This window comes from Pseudopipra pipra, chromosome 7, assembly GCF_036250125.1.
Source record: "Pseudopipra pipra isolate bDixPip1 chromosome 7, bDixPip1.hap1, whole genome shotgun sequence".
Classification (NCBI taxonomy): Eukaryota; Metazoa; Chordata; class Aves; order Passeriformes; family Pipridae; genus Pseudopipra; species Pseudopipra pipra.
In genome coordinates, this window is record NC_087555.1 from 23,411,113 (window position 1) to 23,423,424 (window position 12,312).

The 12,312-nt window shown below is 60.0% G+C and overlaps 2 protein-coding genes across 4 annotated transcripts in view; one reads left to right on the plus strand and one right to left on the minus strand.

Moving 5' to 3' along the window:
* Nucleotides 1–4,620: 4,620 nt before the first annotated feature.
* LOC135417257 (rac GTPase-activating protein 1-like) lies at nucleotides 4,621–9,932 on the plus strand. The gene is made up of 16 exons (XM_064661116.1): nucleotides 4,621–5,267; nucleotides 5,378–5,580; nucleotides 5,665–5,801; nucleotides 6,009–6,087; nucleotides 6,275–6,328; nucleotides 6,945–7,022; nucleotides 7,279–7,399; nucleotides 7,627–7,817; nucleotides 8,028–8,189; nucleotides 8,339–8,434; nucleotides 8,508–8,709; nucleotides 8,784–8,889; nucleotides 9,036–9,168; nucleotides 9,244–9,346; nucleotides 9,455–9,572; nucleotides 9,647–9,932. The coding sequence occupies exons 1-16, from the start codon at nucleotides 5,183–5,185 to the stop codon at nucleotides 9,696–9,698; spliced, it is 1,920 nt and encodes a 639-aa protein (XP_064517186.1). The 5' UTR covers nucleotides 4,621–5,182; the 3' UTR covers nucleotides 9,699–9,932.
* A 697-nt stretch (nucleotides 9,933–10,629) lies between these two features.
* The window catches only part of GMPPA (GDP-mannose pyrophosphorylase A), a 4,778-nt gene continuing 3,095 nt past the window's right edge, over nucleotides 10,630–12,312 (minus strand). For all 3 annotated transcript variants that reach the window (XM_064661119.1, XM_064661121.1, XM_064661120.1), the window contains 3 exons: nucleotides 12,308–12,312; nucleotides 12,048–12,216; nucleotides 10,630–11,965 (listed from right to left, as the gene is read on the minus strand). The exon at nucleotides 12,308–12,312 is cut by the window's right edge and continues 88 nt beyond it. In XM_064661119.1, the coding sequence (XP_064517189.1) occupies nucleotides 11,865–11,965; nucleotides 12,048–12,216; nucleotides 12,308–12,312 (275 nt within the window). In that variant the 3' untranslated portion in view covers nucleotides 10,630–11,864. The remainder of the gene's footprint in view (nucleotides 11,966–12,047; nucleotides 12,217–12,307) is intronic.

Sequence of the window (12,312 nt, forward strand, 5' to 3'; positions counted from 1 at the left end):
AGGAGATCTGGTCCTGCCTCTCAGCCCAGCATGGGCTGCAGTTTCGGCTCATGCAGGCAATAAATCAGCCTGCTTGCCCGGAGGTGGCTGTGTGGCCCCTGCTGCTTCAGCTCACATTTCCCAGCCTCAGATTACCCCAGGCTGCCAGAGAGCTGGATGGTTTTGTGCCACTCCTCCAAACTCCCCTTGCTCTGTTTTTGTCACCAGATTTTGCCAAAGCCTCTTGAGTGCCCCTGTGTCCAGGCGCAGCATCTCCCAGCACGTGGTTCCCACCAGCACCCCTGCTGGGCAGCAGAGCTGCGCCAGCCCCAGCTGCTCCACACCACAGGGAGCCAGATGAGCTTTGGGAAGGCAGCTTTGTTCAACTGCAATGGCATTTGCTCCTTGATCAGATCAGTACAGGGTCAGAGGTCCCCTGCCAAATTTTGACGTTTGGCTCAGTGGGGGAGCAGCCCAGAGCATGCTTTTTGCTGGAAACCGCCTGGAGTGTTTCTCCTTGAAAACAGTTTTTTCACAGTGGGGTTCCTTTGATGTTCACACTGGGAGCACCACATGCAGCAGTTACACTCCCAGCTGGAGTCTCTTTTCCCCTGACTGAGGAGTCCCTCTTTCTGTCCCCTACAGCCCCTTTCCCTGTCCAGCAGTGCCAAGCAGACAGGGGCTGGAGGTGCTGGAGGTGATGGCAGGCTCTCTGATGGAAACAGCCCTGCCACGGGGCAGTGAGTGAGGGAATCCTTCTGCTGTCAGCACCCACAAAGTGTTGGGTGCTGTGAGATCCTGGAGGAAGCTGGGGGAGAAGCTTCCTTTGTGATGGCACAGCTCACCTTTGGTGCCCGGCCAGCCAAACTGCCCCAGAAGAAAACCACTAAATCCATGAGACTATTCAGGCATCCCAGGTGGATGTGACGATCAAAGCACAATGGTTCAGGGGCCAAGCAGAGAGAAGAGATCTGTGTTTGTGTGGCATCAGCAGATTTCCCCACAGCCCCCACTTTTCGGGCAACAGAGGAAGCTATTAAATGAGGCGCATCCATAGTGGTCCCAGCAGGATGCTCTCCCCTATATGCTATCTTCTCTCTCCCTGCAGTCTAGCTACTTCCCGCACCAGCCTCTTTCCAGCTCCTTGCACTGGTGCTAATCCCCTAATCTGTGCAAAGCAACAATTTTCTGCATGGCACAGCTGCTGCTTTGAGATCTGCATCCCTCCTCCCCGCATAACCAGCTCCCTTATCAGCAGCAGGTATCAGGTGAGCCAGGCACCATCTACTTCTGATAAACCCGTGTTTTATTTTGCCCTATTTCCATTTATCTCCAAGCTTGTAATTATCCCTCATCTCGCAATGTGTTGTGCTGCCTTGTGCGCTGAGGAGTGGAGGTGACAGGTGCTTTGCCAGGCAGCCCTGGACCAGAGTCTTCCTGGTGGGATGCAAGGACCTGGTGAGGTGATGTTCCGGGATGGGTCCTGCCCACCATGCTGGCTGCTGAGCTATCCCTCCTCTCTCAGCACCCAGGCCGCATTCCCTTTAATCTTACACAGCGGTGGAGATGGATTCTCTCCCTATGAGCCAGATGTGTTGCACGGAGCATAAACACCCGCGACAGTTGTTGTGCTCCTCGGTGCGAAGGCATCAGATGTCTGCATTAAAACAAAGCTCTCCACTTAATTACTCAGGCTGATAATTCAGCGCGTGGAGGCGGCTCTGGCTGAGAGCAGAGGGCTGGATCACAGCTGGGACTGGAGAGCCTTGAAGTGCACATTAATCCCAGCTCTTGCAGCCCTGATTAACGGTGCTGGAAACCTGCCCGCCCCACGCATTCCCAGGGAAAGGGTCTGTTACTGCCCCACCGGAGGTGGCCCAGGCTGGAGCCCAAGTGGCTCTGCTGACCCCTCGCTAGGCCAAGGTACCCCCTTCTCAGCATCTTTGGAATGGGGTGGTCCAGGACATGAGGGACTATCACTCTGAGGGTGTTGTGCTGCCCATCTACTGCTTCTGGAACCCATGGGAGCTGAGTGCAGTATGGTGAGGGTCAGGCAGACCCCAGGGTCACCCTGCACAGGGACCTGATGCAAGGGAGAACTAGAGACTGGAACTGCCGCTGGCTGGTGAGAACTGGAGACAGACCATGGCTGGGCTCAGATCAAGACCAGGCAGACCACCTAAGACCTTCCCCTTGGGGCCAAAGCTGCCTACTCCTGCTAACCTGAATTTCTCCTTCCAGGACCAACAAACACCTCCTACAAATTCTTTTTGCTCCCCTCAGTCATCACCAGGGCCTAGGGCCCTTCCTGGCAGAGTCCCTCACTCAACTGTGTGCCTAGGCCTGCAAGCACCTGCCCAGCTCTGCCAGTTTGTCTGGGATGGGATTCTTTCTTGAACCTATCTCCCCTTCTCTCCCTCCTGCCTGGTTCTCCAGCCCTGCCCTTACTCCCTTCCCTCTCCTCATTCCTCCCTGACCCCAGTGCACGGTCATCCCTGGATCTGGGGCATCCCTCTCCCAGTAAAGCCCCCAGCAGACTGGCACTGACGAAGATCTGCCTGTGGGGTCCTGTCTGTCCAGGGAGACTGATTTCCTCCAGCTCTGCTCCTGCCCTCTTATCTCTCTTCCCTGGCCCGCACATTTTGCTCTGTGGCCAGGGTGAGTGGGAGTCACAGACCCTATCCTGCCTGGGCTGAGCACCCAGGCTGGTGCTGGGCATGCGGGTCAGACAGACCCAAAGCAGGCAGGCAGGCAGATGCAGGCAGCACCATCCCAGCGGGGCTCCAAGAGTTAAGTTGTCATGTATTCAGGGCCATGCGCTGGCCAGGAATTACACTTTTATCGGCATGCGGTGCTGCCGCCACTTGAATTGGGACTGGGAACTCTATTTCCGAGCTCACCCAAATTATTCTCGAAGAGATAAAGCGCGGTGCAGAGCAGTGCCGGCGCTTCATTAACATTCCCCAGCCCATTCAGCTTTAAACGAAGATTGCCTGCCTCGGAAAATGATAAAATTGAACATGTGAAGCAGGGCATTATGTTCCATCAGCCGATATTATTTCCCACGCAGAGGCCGAGCAGAGACACAAACAGCTATTTATGCAGTGCCTGGCCAAGCCAGGGTGGCTTGGGAGGGGGGAACAGGCAGTGGTGGGGACACAGACTGGGTGGTGAGTGCCCCCCTCCCATCCCTCGGCATAAGAGGGGCTGTCTGCATACTGCCAAGACTGCTCTGACCTTCTGGGGGCTTCCAGGCTTGTATCCAGAGTGCAAGGTGGGTCTGGAGACCACAGACCTGCTCCATGCGTGGTGTGGAAAGGGGCTCAGGGGTATGTGGGTTCCCCCAGGCAGTGCTGGCAGGGCTGGGGCATCTCTGTCTGCTGCCCTGACCTGGAAATGCATGTCCCCTACCAGACCTGAGCAGGTGGGGTGCTGGCTCCATGTGCAGGATGGGGGCTAACCTCGTGGGTGGGTGCTGGGCCAGTGGGGTTGGGGGCCATCCACAGCCAGGGAGCATGTGCCTCCCCAGAGGCAGGCAGGGAGGGCTGGGCAGGCAGGGGAGGGCTGAGCAGGAATGCCCCCGGGGCTGCAATTGGATTTTGCTTGGCCATGCTGAGCCTATCGATCCAGCAGTAATTAAAGTCGCTCCAAAACCTGACTCATATTCAACCTTGGAAGGAAGGAGCTTCTCTGAGAAACACCCTCTGCTTCCCGTGTGCTGGCATGGTGTGCAGCAAAGCCTTGCCAAGCTGCTTCCAGCCCATCCCTTTGGATAGATGGGCTCTGTCCCAAAGAGGGACCCTGCTTTGGGACTGCCTGGGGCCCAGGCAGCAGCACCCATCAGGCAGCATTCTTGCCAGTGTCCCCAGCATTGCACAGCCCCGCTTGTGAATGCTGATGAGGTTCAGCCCTTGAGGGGGGGTCCATGTTGTCTGGACTCTATAGCTATTCTCTGGACCCTGGCTATTTTGTCCCCATGTGCCCGAGACACATCCCTGGGATGTGGTAGTGCTCCCCCATGCCCCTTTCTTTTCATTGTCTGGGACCAATGAGGGACTGACACAGGGAGAGGAGCCTATTGAATCCACAGCCACTCCTGAGAGGCAACCGGGGTGTTGGGGTGGACCTGCTGCCACATGTCCACAGGATGTAAAACCCCTTCTCCAGTTCAGAGGCAGCCGCGGAGGTGTGAAGGCAGGCGAGGGGCCTGCGAGGTGTTTGTGTGTGCGTATGTGTGTGTGCAGGGGCTTGCACGCCCAGCCCTGCCGCCAGCCCCGCTGCTATTCCTGGTATTCGCAGCAGGTCGGGACAGGCACTGGGGAGGGGGAATTGCCTTTCGTCGGCGCCCCCCGCACCCTGCCTGGACCCTCCCACGAGAACGCAGGGCCGCCAGGACCCGGCGGCTGCGGCAGAGAGGGGGTGCGGGGCGGGGGGCTGCCCTGGGGAGTCCCCGCGCAGGGGACCCGGGGGCACAGCACGGGCAGCGCGGGTAGCGGCGGGGCTTTGAGGCGGGAAGGTGGCTCCATCTGCAGGACACGGACCCGGCCGGGAGACCCGGTGCGGGGGATCCTCGCCGCCCCCGCCCGCCGCTTTCCATGCGGGGCACAGTGCTGGGGGACAGCGGACAGGGTCAGCGGCTCCTCCGGCTCCTCCGCCCCCATCTGCGCCCCTCCCGGGATGCGGGGCTGGGGAAGCCGTGCCCCTTCCCGCATCCCTGCACACCCCCAATGTCTCCCGCGCCCAGTGCTCCCGCCGATGCTCCTGCACCCCCGAGCACCCCGCACCCACTGACCCTGCACTGCTCAAGTGCTCTCATTAGGTACATCCAGTGCCTGGGCATCCTCCGCCCCCAAAGGTAACCCTCACCCTGTTCCGCACCCCTGCAGCCAGTCCTGCCTCCGCACCCCGGGGCATTCCATGCCTAAAGATCCCTGGAACATTCCCCCTCGCCGGCAGCAGCCGGGACGGCGGGTCGGGCCTGGTGGCGGCGGGAGGCGGAGGCGGAGCCGGGCCGGGCTCCACCCCGGCCCCCGGCCCACATAGGCCGGCCGAGAGGGCCCCTTGCCCCCTGAGCGTGCGCCGTCCCGGGGGCGCACGGCCCATCCCAGTGGTCGGAGGAGAGCGTGGTACAGAAGCTGCGAGTGGATCCGGGGGAAGGGGTGCTGTGCTGCCTGACTGCGGGGTTCCTGTCCCGGGCGGCGGGATGCTGCGGCAGCGCTGCGGGCGGCTCCTGGCCCGGCTGGAGCAGGGGCTGCAGCTGCTGGAGCTCGGCGGCAGCGTGGAGGAAGGTGGGTGTGTGCAGCCCCTCGGCCCAGGGGACCCCGGACCCCCTGTCTCCATCGAGGTTTGGGGGAGCTTGCCCCGCTCCCGTCTGGCCACCCGCTGGTTTTGCCCCCAGACTACATCCGGATCGCTCGGTGCTTCGAGGCAACACGCCAGAGATGCTGCCGGCTGGAGCAGGACGGGCGTCGTGCCCGCGAGAAGCTGGCCCGTGTGGAGGCCGAGCGGGCAGCGCTGGAGGTGAAGCTCAAGCATGCCCGAAACCAGGTAGAGGTGGAGATGAAGAAGCGGCACCGGGCAGAGGCTGAGCTGGAGAAGCAGGTCAGGGGGCTGGCCACAGGGGTACCCTGCAGGGCTGGCTGCGGGGACCCCAGCCCTCTCACCACCACCCTGTTTCACTTACAGGAGCGCAAACTTCAGCTGGTCTTTGAGTCTCTGATGCGGGAGCCATGGGGCAATGAAATGCTGAGCAGGAACCAGTGCTCTGTTCTCAGCGCCCTGGCCGGCCGGCGCCTCGGGGCGACCCTGGCACCGGGCAGGAGGTGAGCAGGGCTGCCAGACCTCAGCCCCTCAGGCAGCCCTGGGCTTGGCTGTGCCCCTCTCCCCCTCACTGCTGCTCACCTTGAGGGGCTGGTTGGGCATGGGGATGCTTGGGCTCTGCAGAGGCATCAGCCATGAGCTCCCAGGAGCAGCTGTATGAGCAGGTGCTGGCTGAGGGGGGAATTGCTCCAGCTGAGCTCACTCTGCAGGTCATCTGCAGTGGATGAGTCGTGCCAGTCCCTCTTGTCCCACTCAGATATCAGCTATGACCGTACCGAGGATGATGTGGTAAGGAGTGTCCTGCTGTAACTCTCGGGGTTCACCCCAGCAGTGAGGGGGTGTTTTTGCCCCACTTCTGCAGTGGAGCAGCCCCTTTGCATGTCTGTGGTTAGGGGTGGGCTGCTGTCAGAGCTAGAGATGAATGTTGGGGTTGTCCCTGACCCTGCCAGCCCCTAGACTCCTTGCTGCCTTTCAGGATGTTGATATGACGGTGGTGCGGACCCTGAAGCGCAAAGCCCCGGAGAGGCAGGTATGAAGGAAATTCCGGGAGCCCTGGGGGCTGGTGTTGAAGTGGGGTCTGTGCCCCTCTGTGGGTAAGGATCACCCAGCTCTGATCCCAAGGTAATGTGCTCTTGGGTCCCTCTTCCCACTCAGATCCTCATGTACAGCCCAGATTGGGGTGCTGGCCCTGGGCCATGAGAGGTGAGGGCACCCAGATACTTATCCATCCCAGCACAAGAGGCTGCAAGGAGCCTGGCAGGGGGTTTAATTTATTGATGCTGGGCTGGGAGCATCGTCTCTCGGCAAACCTCCCGCGATCAATAGAAACTCCATTATGTTCCACTGTGGCCCAGCTGGGCTCCTCAATAATTCATCCCTATATGTGGGCATCCCGCACCCTGCTCCGCTTGCACCTCTGCATTGCAGGCCTGGCCTAGCCTCCCCCAGCCCCAGGGCTGGCTCCAACCCAGAGGGGGGCCTGAGTCCCCAAGGTGCCTGGTGTGGGGCAGGCAATGCTGGGGGGGTGACATGAGACTGGGACTTTTTTTTGGGCTGGAGGCCACTTGACTTGTGTGATCTGGTGTGTGGGGCAAAGTCAGGGAGGGGTCTCTGCCTGCTCTTCACACTGTTTTCTCTGTTTCTAGCATGTGTCCCTGGCCCCTCAGATTGGCCCTGTTGTGATGGCAAAGAGGCACCGTTCTTCTGTGATACCCCATAATGCTGTGAGTAGGGACCTCAGTGTGCCCTGAGCAGGGATGGGGTGTATGGGCTGTCCCAGTGCCAGAAGGCAATGCTGCAGCCTTCAGTCCTGTGGGTTCTGTGGGGTCTGCTGTATCACCCTGGTCCCAGTGGGGACAGCATCCCTGGCTCTGGAGGACCACAGGGATGTGGATTGGGTGGAGCAGAGATCATGAGGGAGATGTTGGAGAACTGTGGGGCTGCGGACAGGCATCTTCTCATTGCCTCCTATCTTGACAGGCAAGTGTCCCCTCTATGCCCCCTCCTGCTGAGGTCCCAGGCCCTGCTGGAAGCCTCCTGCCCGCTGCTTTGGTCCCACGCCGCCGATCTTGCCAGGGACATCGTGTATCCATGCATGCAGGTCATGGGAAGGGCTGAGGAGAGGGCTGGTGGGTGATGGGGGACCAGCCTCAGGATGCTGCTGTCACATGGGAGGGAGGGGATCTGCTGGGGGATGCTTATCCCCACCATGGAGGTACTGGGGTCCTCTGGACATGCCAAATGCCACTGTCCCATGCAGAGGTTCCCTGAGAGCTGAAAAGCCTCCCCACATGCCAGCTGGTAGATGGGATGGTGTTTGCCTTTCAGGTCTCCCTCCACTACCTCCTCCCTCTGAAGAGCTGACCACGGCGTGCAGCACCAGTGAAGCTCATGGCTGCCGTGCCCCGGGGCAGGAGAGCCACACTGAGGGTAGCTCAGTGGGGCAGCCAGCACCAGCCCCCTTCCCCTCACCTCCACAGAGCCTCCCAACAGTCCAGCACCAGTTCACATCCAAAACGGTTTGAGTCCCAGCCTCTCTCATCCTGGGTGGCAGGCAAGGGGAGAGGGTTGTGGTTTGGGGGGGGCAAGGCTCTCCTCTATCCCCCACCCTCTTAGCTCTGTCTGCAGGGGGAATGGATGGAGGTAGTGGGGGCTGGCTGAGAGAAGATAAAGGAGTGGTACTGGGTATCTGCAAGAAGGGGGGCCCCTTACCCTGCTGTCCTCTCCAGGTGATCCGCCCTGAGCCGTGTGGTGTCTGTGGCTCCCGCATCCGCTTTGGGAAGACTGCCATCAAGTGCTGTCAGTGCCAGCTGCTGCTGCACACCAAGTGTCGGGAGCAGTGCCCCAACCCTTGTGCACCCCGGCCTCGCCACCACACCTGGCCCCGTGAGGTGAGGGGGCACAGCAGTGGGTGGGGGCTGCTCCATGTCCCCATGGGGCTTTGGGGCTATCAGCCCCAGGATGCTGGGCCTCTGCCCACTCAGCCCTGACTGCAGGGCTGGGTGGTGGGCACAGAGTGGGTCAACATTGTCCTCCCCAGGGTGTGCTGGCTGACTTCGCCCCCTCCACGAGGCCCCTGGTGCCCTTGCTGGTGGTTCAGTGTGTGACCGAGGTGGAGACTCGAGGCTTGACAGAGGTAGGGGCTAGGATGGTGGAGGCGGTTGATGCTGTGGTTCCTATGGGGCTGAGCTTCTCTCCCTGTGCCCCAGACAGGGCTGTACCGGGTGCCGGGTGCGGAGCAGCTGGTGCGGGAGTGGAAGAGGAGGCTGCTGCGGGCTGGGGGTGCGCTGCCCGCCCTCAGCAGTGTGACTGACATCCACGTGGTGTGTGGTGTGCTCAAGGACTTTCTGCGGGGCCTCAAGGAACCACTGGTTACCTTCAGCCTCCACCCTGCCTTCCTGAGTGCTGCTGGTGAGCAGGGGTCCCAAGGTGTGGGACATGAGAGAAGAGGCTGCTTCTAACAGTGATCCCTGGTGCCACCACAGACATCCTGGATGATGCTGCCTGTGACACAGCCCTGCGGCATGTGGTGAGCAAGCTGCCCCCAGCCAACAGGGACACCCTGGCCTTTCTCATGCTGCACCTGCTCAAGTGAGTGGATCATCCTGGTGTGGGTTCTGTCCCCATCTTCTGGCTCTCTGCCCCTCACCCAAGCTTTGTGCCCTAGAGCAGGGAAGCTGTGGATGAGGGGCCCCTTGGCTGGGCAGCATGCTCACACCCTCTGTCCCCACTTGCAGGGTATCGCGCAGCCCCGACTGCAAGATGGACGTGCTCAACCTGTCCCGTGTGTTTGGTCCTACGCTGGTAGGACACAGCTCAGCCAACCCCACACCACTTGCCATCATGGAGGACACACCGCGGCAGTGCAAGGTGAGGGGGTCCTTGAGGTGTGGGGTGTACCCTGGGCACTGCCAGCATCCCTGTCCTACATCCCTCTCTGCCCAGGTGGTGGCTCGTCTCCTCTCGCTGCCACCTGACTTCTGGAGAGGCTTTGTGGGGACAGAGCAGGAGAACCTTGTGCCGATGCTAGCCCCAGGGGGTGAACGTGGTGAGGCACAAGAGCCCCAGCCCCTCCTGCCCTGGCCTTGTGGCTTCTTTGAAGGGTCCTGGTTGTCCATGGCTGGGGTTTGATAGCTGTCCCCGCTCTATCCTACAGAGCTGTTCTTCCACCCCATTGTTTCTCTGGAACCCAAGCCAGGCCAGCTGAGCCCAGCTGGTACCTGCTGCCTCCCCAGCACCCTGCGGAGCTGCGTGGGCACAGCCACCCGGCCCCCGTGAGTGCTGCCGGGGGTGGGTGGGAGCCCAGGGGAGCTCACTTTGCACCCCTGACTCATCTCTCCCCACGCAGGCAGGGGCCGGCCCCGAGGAAGGTGGGCCGGTTCTTCCCTTCTCCAGTGTAGCCTGCACCAGTGGCTCCCTGGGGACATGGAGCTGGCACTGGAGGAGGAGCAAAGCCTGCAGCAGCAGGCTGCCTGTGGGGTGGCAGTGCTGAGCTCGAAGCTCTGCTCTGCTTCCCTGGGGTGCTTCCCTTGGGGCTGGGGAGCAGAGCTGGCTCTGCCCAGCCATGGTGGCAGGGATGCTACCCCAGTGCTGTACTTTGTCAGGTATCTATTAAATGTTTGCAGCAAAACACACCTGGCTGTGGCTGCTGTCTGTCCCTCCCTGCTGCTGCCAGGTGCCAGGGGTTAGGGAGCACTGGGATGATGGAGCCTGGCTGGGAAGTCGACAAGAGCTGTACAGTCAGCACAGGTGTAAGCAATGCCTATTTTGGGAGGGCAGACAAGGCCTCCTTCCACCTGAGCTGAATCCCTCCTCTCCTGCCCTGGAGCCCAGGATGTGGGAGGCCCCTCTATGAGCTCAGATGTTGGCCTCAAGTAATTGGAGCTGTCCTGTTCAGGGCAGGACAACCTTAAAGTGTTTCCAGACTTCCTAGCGCCTCAGCGGAGGCCCCTTTAACCCCTTCCTCTCCTCCAGCCCTGGCGCTAGAGCTGCAAAGCCCAAGCAGCACTGGAATGTACAGCTCTTTCCCTCCAAGACAGGAAAGCAGAATGATGCTGTTATGGAGCAAGATTCTAGGAAGGGCTCATCTCCCAGACAGCTCTGTGCAAGGGGGAACTTAGAGAAAAGGGTCATTACACAACAGGGCTGAGAACTGCCCTATGGTCACATCCAGCAGCTGATAAACCTTTGTCCCTACTAAAAGCTGGACCAGATGTGGCACATGGGAGAAAATTCATGTACAATCTTGAAAGCAAGTACTTTGGCTCAGTTTTCCCCAACGGCAGGAGTGTACACCAGAGGGCAAGAAAATTAACACATCCAAGGCAGAGGCAAAACTGAAGGAGTTTAATGTGCTTAAAGCCAGGGAACAGCTAATCCCCGCCCAGGACCACAGGAGAACTGGCACAGGAAGGCACAGGGCTGGGAGCAAGGATTTACTGCAAATCCATTGAGCTGGGGTGGTACTGGATGAATGGAGAATATCTAATGTGGCGTCTCACTGAAGGTGAGAGGCATGGTGGGGCCCTCGGTGGAGTGCAGGGCTTTAGCACAGAGCTCAGAAATGGGGGTAAATGGATAAAAGGCAGTGTTGGTTACAATAGAGAGCCTGTGCTTCAATAAAATCAGGTTTTTGAGACAAAGCGAGGTGCTACATCTCTGGCACCTCTGCACATGTAAGTTGATTGCTCTGGTGCCCTGTGAATGTGGCTAGTGCAAGAGGGAGACGTGCGGTGAGCTCCCCAACCTACAGCCATGCTGGTATGAAGGAGGCTCTTGGCCCACCAGGGTGGCAGAGGCTTGCTGCCATCACTCTGAGCCCTGCCTAGGCAGCAGACACAGGTCTCAGCCTGACAGAAGCAGGCCTGGCAAGGCTGGCAGCTCTTCTGGCTTGCACTGAGCCCTTGGGGGAAGAGGTTGTGCTAGGGGAAGGGGTGCTCTTGCAGTTCCCTCTAGGGCCAGCAGCCTGCCAGTCTAACCCAGCCCTTGTGTGCCAGTCCCCTTAGGACAGCTTGGCACTGTTTTCCCAATAGCAGGCAGGAGCCCAGCTCAGGCAGTTGCAATCACACTGATGAAATCAGGAAGGCTCCCAACTGGCTCCTGTGGGGTGAGCTGCCTACACAGGACAGGCCCATTCAAAGCTCCTTGGTCTCTAAGATGGGCCAAGACCTTCCAGGGAGATGCAGACAGCAAATGCTGCAGGGAGAGCCTGGTGAGGAGTGGCAATGTGGTGCTGTTAGTGCCCTTTGGTGGAGAAACACCCAAAATTGGATCCACAACACTGCAGGCAGCAAGTGCTCCCTACACAGGTAGGCAGGCTGGTGCCAGGGTCACATGCTGTCCCTGAAGCCTTCACCCTGGCCTGGGGCTGGTCCCTGGGCTGCAAGAGAAGCAGCACGCAAGGATGATGCTCACCAGCTTTAATGTCTGTCTGGAGCAGTAGTCAGGCACTTGCAGGGCTCCTGACCTGTACCTACTCCTTTGGGGGTACTGGGAACCTCCCAAGAGGGCACAGGCTCTTGTTGTGGGACACAGCAGGGAGTGGGTGGCTGGTGCTGGCCCCTGACTCACAGGATAATCTGGTTTTTGTAGCTGCGGCTCAGCTCCTTGTGAGGAAGGACAATGGAGTTGAGAATAACGACCTCAGCAGGGATGGTGACACTGCAGCCTGCAGGGAGAATGCAAGGGCGTTAGCAGGCGGGGAGAGACTGCCTCACTGAGCAGGGCCATTTGGTGCAGCAGGGACATACCCAGGATCGTGATGGATGGCGTGAGGCGTCCATCCCGGAAAAGGGTCTCGCTGTCAATCTTGGCATAGGGATCATTGGGGTTGGGGTCACTGGGCGTTCCTTCAACCCGGGCCCAGCGCCCAATGGTGCTGTCCCAGCCCACAATGGTATTGAGGACACAGGTGTGGTCCTGGGGTGAAGGAAAGGGGAATGCAGGGTGCTGCTACCTCCCTGCAAGGAGTGGGGGTTGATACCCACTCCCTCAGGCAAATCCTACTTACGTGGA

What these genes read in the sequence shown, in the direction of transcription:
- LOC135417257 (XM_064661116.1), top strand. Translation starts at nt 5,183, where the DNA reads ATGCTGCGGCAGCGCTGCGGGCGGCTCCTGGCCCGGCTGGAGCAGGGG. An exon ending in ACCCTGGCACCGGGCAGGAG is followed by an intron (nt 5,802 to 6,008) that starts GTGAGCAGGGCT and finishes CTCACTCTGCAG; the next exon opens with GTCATCTGCAGTGGATGAGT. An exon ending in GGCACAGCCACCCGGCCCCC is followed by an intron (nt 9,573 to 9,646) that starts GTGAGTGCTGCC and finishes CTCCCCACGCAG; the next exon opens with GCAGGGGCCGGCCCCGAGGA.